General features: G+C 46.4%; 1 protein-coding gene across 1 annotated transcript; it reads left to right on the forward strand.

The window, feature by feature from the left end:
• The first annotated feature begins 423 nt into the window (after positions 1 to 423).
• Positions 424 to 4,203, forward strand: LOC119307679 (pentatricopeptide repeat-containing protein At3g29230-like). The gene is made up of 2 exons (XM_037583744.1): positions 424 to 2,619; positions 3,189 to 4,203. Exon 1 carries the CDS (start codon positions 578 to 580, stop codon positions 2,393 to 2,395), a length of 1,818 nt encoding a protein of 605 aa, XP_037439641.1. The 5' UTR covers positions 424 to 577; the 3' UTR covers positions 2,396 to 2,619; positions 3,189 to 4,203.
• The last annotated feature ends 1,222 nt before the right edge of the window (positions 4,204 to 5,425 follow it).

A 5,425-nucleotide genomic window follows, 5' to 3' on the forward strand; every position in this document is an offset into this window, starting at 1 on the left:
GCTCCTCGGCCCAGGCACGACACATTTAGCAACCGGCCGACCCGTGGCACATTTAACACGTTTGGGCTGCGTGCTTTTCGGTTTGCTAGGCTATATTTTTGGGCCTATTGGATTGTTTCTTAGGTCATATATTCAAAAATTCAAAAAAAAAGTGCCGCGTGCCGGGCATTTGCCCATATAGGCTGTGTCGTGCGTGCTTCTAGCACGAGAAGCACGGCCTGTTTGGCCAGCTATACCCTCTAGCTTGTCTCAAAAAAAAGGCTATACCTTGTAGTGGAAAATAATTCTATGAGACCAGGTCTCACGGGTTAGTAGGTGAGACCCATCCTGATGGATGACATGTAGCTCCACGCCGATTTGATACTTTGCGGTAATTTTTTTTCCCCTTGTAGTAGCACACTGCCTATCCAGGGAGAAGGTTTTTGGCGCTGACCCACATGTCATCGAGCAAGACCACATCCGCAGGGCCTTCTCCTGGCCTGAGCAGCTCCCCTTCCCTCTCCGGCAACAATTACCGCAAACCACCGCCCCCTCTCCGGCGGCAACCACAGCGGCGCCATAGCCAGTCCGAACGCCAATGTCCACCGCTGCCTCTGCGCTCCGGCCGGCGCCGCGGTGGGGTGCGCCGTCGCAGCGCCGGCTCGTTGAGCAGCACCTGGCGTCACTGCCCCACGGCCTCCAGCGCCTCCGCCACGTGCAGGAGCTCCACGCGCAGCTCCTCAAGCACGGTATCCACCTCGACCCGCTCACCGCCTCCAAGCTTATCTCCTCATACGCGCTCCAGCGCCGCCTCCCGGCATCCCGCCTCGTCTTCGCCTCCTTCCCCAATCGTCACGCCACCACCTTCCTCCCGAACACCCTTCTCCGCGTCTACGCGCTGAATGCCCTGCCCCACGCCGCGGTCTCTGTCTTCTCCGCCATGCCCCAGCGGGACAGCTTCACCTACTCCTTCCTCATCAAGGCGCTCTCCTCCGCGGGCTTGAACCCCCTCAGAGCGGTGCACTCCCACGTCGTTAAACTCGGGTCCATCGAGGACACCTATGTCGGGAACGCGCTGATCGACGCCTACTCCAAGAACGGCGGGTTTTTGGACGCCAGCAAGGTGTTCGAGGAAATGCCTAGACGGGATACTGTATCCTGGAACTCGGCCATGGCTGCGATGGTGCGACAGGGGGAGCTGGCAAGTGCGAGGAGGATGTTTGACGAGATGCCGGAGAAGGATACGGTAAGCTGGAACACCGTGCTGGACGGGTACACCAAGGCTGGGAAGATGGAGGAGGCGTTCGAGCTGTTTCAGTGCATGCCAGAGAGGAATGTGGTGTCGTGGTCGACGGTGGTGTCTGGTTACTGTAAGAAGGGTGACATGGAGATGGCTCGAGTGATCTTTGATAAGATGCCAACCAAGAACTTGGTAACGTGGACGATAATGGTCTCGGCATGTGCCCAGAATGGGCTTGTTGAGGAGGCTGGACGGTTGTTTACTCAGATGAAGGAAGCTGCTGTGGAACTTGATGTGGCTGCGGTTGTGAGTATCTTGGCTGCATGTGCAGAGTCAGGCTCGCTTGCTCTTGGGAAGAGGATTCACCGGTACGTGCGGACAAGGCAACTGGGGAGGTCGACCCATGTGTGCAATGCAATGATTGACATGTTTTGCAAGTGTGGATGCGTAAACCGGGCTGATTATGTCTTTGACACTGAAATAGCTGAGAAGGATTCAGTGTCATGGAACACCATAATTGGGGGATTTGCGATGCATGGGCATGGAGACAAGGCGCTGGACTTCTTTGCCCAAATGAAGCTACAAGGGTTCCGTCCTGATGCTGTGACAATGATCAACGTTCTTAGTGCATGCACACACATGGGGTTTGTGGAAGAGGGACGCCGGTATTTCTCCAATATGGAGAGGGACTATGGCATTGTGCCACAGATAGAGCATTATGGCTGCATGATTGACCTTCTTGGTCGTGGAGGGCTCATCGAGGAGGCTGTTGACCTGATAAAAAGCATGCCTTGGGACCCTAATGAGGTAATATGGGGGTCCCTTCTCAGTGCATGCCGACTGCACAAGAACGTGGAGTATGCAGAAATTGCAGTGAACGAGCTCAGTAAGCTGCAGCCCTCCAATGCAGGGAACTATGCTGTCCTTTCAAACATCTATGCAGAGGCTGGGCAGTGGAGTGACATGGCAAAGGCAAGGATGCAAATGAAAGGAACCGGGTCTCAGAAGTCAGCAGGATCAAGTTGGATTGAACTTGATGAGGCATTCCATGAGTTCACGGTGGGGGACAGAAAACACTCAGACTCGGACCAGATATCCGAGATGGTTGATAGGCTGAGTTCACATGTTAAGGATGTTGGCTGCCTTCCAACAGCTCATGAGCTGCTTGTGCAGTGAGTCCTTTGCCAAGGGTGTGCTAAATTGCTCATGTTGCAGTCACAAATGTGAAATGCTTTCGTGAGGTGTTAGCATTGCACGGTGCAATCTATGTAAGCAAGCACCGGCTCCAGTGAATCCTGCAATCAAGAAGATGCTGTGACGTGGTACAGAATTACCCACGATGGACTGTAAACCCAGACATGTGTTCAAGCATTTCTCAGCATGTGCTCTTCTGCCATCAGGTTTGCTCTGTCGAAAACTGCAACTATGTTAAGACGAGAGCTGGTGATGGGATGGACTGACAAAACACTACCTATACAGTGCTAGGTTAATTGAATAGTTCATAGGTTAGTACTTCTAGTGTTTCACTCAACTGGTTAATTGAAACCAAAACAAGCCATGAGGTAGGGTCTTCTAAAATATAAGGAAGTGAGAAGACCTCACATTAAAAAAGTAAGAAGTGATTTCTGTAGTTACATTGTAGCAGTAAGTGGTTATGTTGGAAAAGTAGAATAGTTGAGTGTTTTACAGTCGTTCATCCCATTTTTTGCATGTATCACTTTCATAAGAATGTTTTAGTGAGAAAAGCATACAATCTCCGTAATATTCTGATTCGGGTATTAAGCTTGTATCTCCTACAAAACCGTATAAATCATTCATTTGTACTTACTTTTTAAGTTTGTATTTCACACTTCTTAGATATGTTAGTGTCATGCTATGTTATGAGGTTTATTTTTTGTCTATTATCTTGTTTCTCTGTCTTCTGTTTCAACTTATAACTCACTGCTAAGACTGAAGAATCCTGATTTAGGTTGCTGTGATGCTTATGATAAATATTCAGCCTGATATTTTTTTGGTATGCATCTGGGTCATACCTGAATATTTAAGTTATCAAGAGGAATGTTTGGAACTTCAATAATTGGTTCACCAAGGTCAGACTGGTCCATGTCTTTTAAAAGTCATTGTTATGCTAAGAAATGGCTTGTAAGATGTTTTAGTTAGAAATTTAAAGATACACTCGTATAATATTTTATTCTGTAACATGCCTGCAGGTAGTGAGAAAGATATAATTGTGTGCGAAATAAGTTTCCGCATAATCAGTATTGAAGTTTTTTTAAAGAGATTTCGCCAAATTTTATATGGAGGTAACATGTAAATGTAATCTCCCTACAAAAATCAAGGTAGAGAATTGACTTGCCTTCTCCTTTTTTTCTCAGTAAGGCACCCGGAAATCAAATGTATCTTTTTTTAGAGAGACCATGCTGATGCTGGGTGACACACCCTGAAGCACATCCTACCAAGCCACAAACATATAGCAAGTCATATCACCCTGTAATGGTCAAATTATCTAGCAAATGCACCAAAGTACACCAGCTAAAAATCAAAGACAACTGAGATCATAGTACACAACACAAATCATAATGCACAATAAGGCCCTGTTTGGAACGAAGGAAAAACATAGGAATTTTGGAGGATATGATTCCTGTAGGAAATATTTCTTTGGTACCGTTTGGAACAAAGGAAAAGCTATCCCTACAATTCTTTGAAATTCCTATGGATTGGGCTATTTCATAGAAATTTTTGGAGGACCTCATGTTTTCTTCTCCTTGTGTCTAGATTCCTGTGAATTTCCTGCATGACATCCAAACGAGAGTTTTGGAGTTTTCCTGTAGGAATCCAGGATACGTGGCATCCAGGATTCTCCAGTTTAGGTATAGTTTTCAGACGCAACTGGCTGCACTTTCTCGTTATTTTTTCATAGATTTTGGGTGTTTCTAATAAATTCTATGGGCTGCAAACACCTCAACGGTGCTCCAAACACTAAGTTACCAACATACACTTTCTGGTAAAAAATACTCCCTCTGTAAACTAATATAAGAGTGTTTAGATAACTAAAATAGTAATCTAACGCTCTTATATTAGTTTACGGAGGGAGTGTCATTTAGCAAAGATCTTTCGATAGAAGGTGGGTGGCGCGGTTCACCACCTATGATGTTTGGGTGGCCCATCCCTACTCCTTCCGTAGCGGTTTGGTCTCTTTCACTTGCATGGTCAGTGCTAATGACGGCAAGGTGGTGCAATGCCTTCGGGGTTTCGGTGGTGTGTTGGTGTGTGTGGTGGTGTTTGTCTCCCATTCCGCCAACTTGGCGACTGGTGGGGGACTTTGTGCCCTTTGTATCTGGTTCTTGCTTGGTTTCCTTTAATTAACTGGGCAACTCTCTTCATCTTTATGAAATAAAGTAAACCCCTACCCCTCTTGAGGTGTTATTAAAAGAGACTCTAAGTGCATCGGGCTAAATGACAAGAAAGTATGACTAAAGAGAGCAAAGCTTTTAGGTCATTCTTTATCTTTAGTTGGCTCAGAACAGCCAACAAAAACCAGTTTTAAGTTGTCATCGACATTGGAGTCTTCACTGCATCGTACTGTACATAATAGTCTCAGTTTGCTTGAGATGTTCTTTGAAGTGTAATAGACCATACTAAGTTTTAGTCTGGGTGTTCGATCTTTCGCTTTCCACACCTCGCCTAGTTCCTGCCTTTGAGTCTTGTAACAGTACTCTTTATATATATAAGGATTTTGATTGACTGACAGAACAAGCCAGCTCAGAATCTTTGCTACGTTTGCAAGAGACGATCATGAAATGATGAACCTATTTTCCAGTGCTTCTTGTTTCTTCTTAACATGCCTGAAAAAGGAGACATAAATAGGAATATTTTTGTTGGAGTACTATATATATATAGTTGTGTAGCCTTTTGTATTTCCCCATTGTATAAAGGGCTTTCTGCACATTTTCTGCACTTGTACATGGCCTATGACCCCATTGAAACACAAGCTGCATCTGTACAGTTTCTAAGCTCCCAGGATTGCAGCGTTGTGGTTGATTGAGGCTTTTAGCCGCTTCATGGCCCCACCTGTAACTGTAAGTGTATATGCGCTTTAGTCGGTTTGACCGCACGTCGGTTCTCTTCCCTTTCCAACCTATCTGCTAGCCCCTTCCCTGAATCCCGATCCCCTTCCGCGTCCCCCTTCCACCGTGTCGCCGCCTC

Source organism: Triticum dicoccoides, chromosome 5B (genome assembly GCF_002162155.2).
Source record: "Triticum dicoccoides isolate Atlit2015 ecotype Zavitan chromosome 5B, WEW_v2.0, whole genome shotgun sequence".
NCBI classification, from domain to species: domain Eukaryota; kingdom Viridiplantae; phylum Streptophyta; class Magnoliopsida; order Poales; family Poaceae; genus Triticum; species Triticum dicoccoides.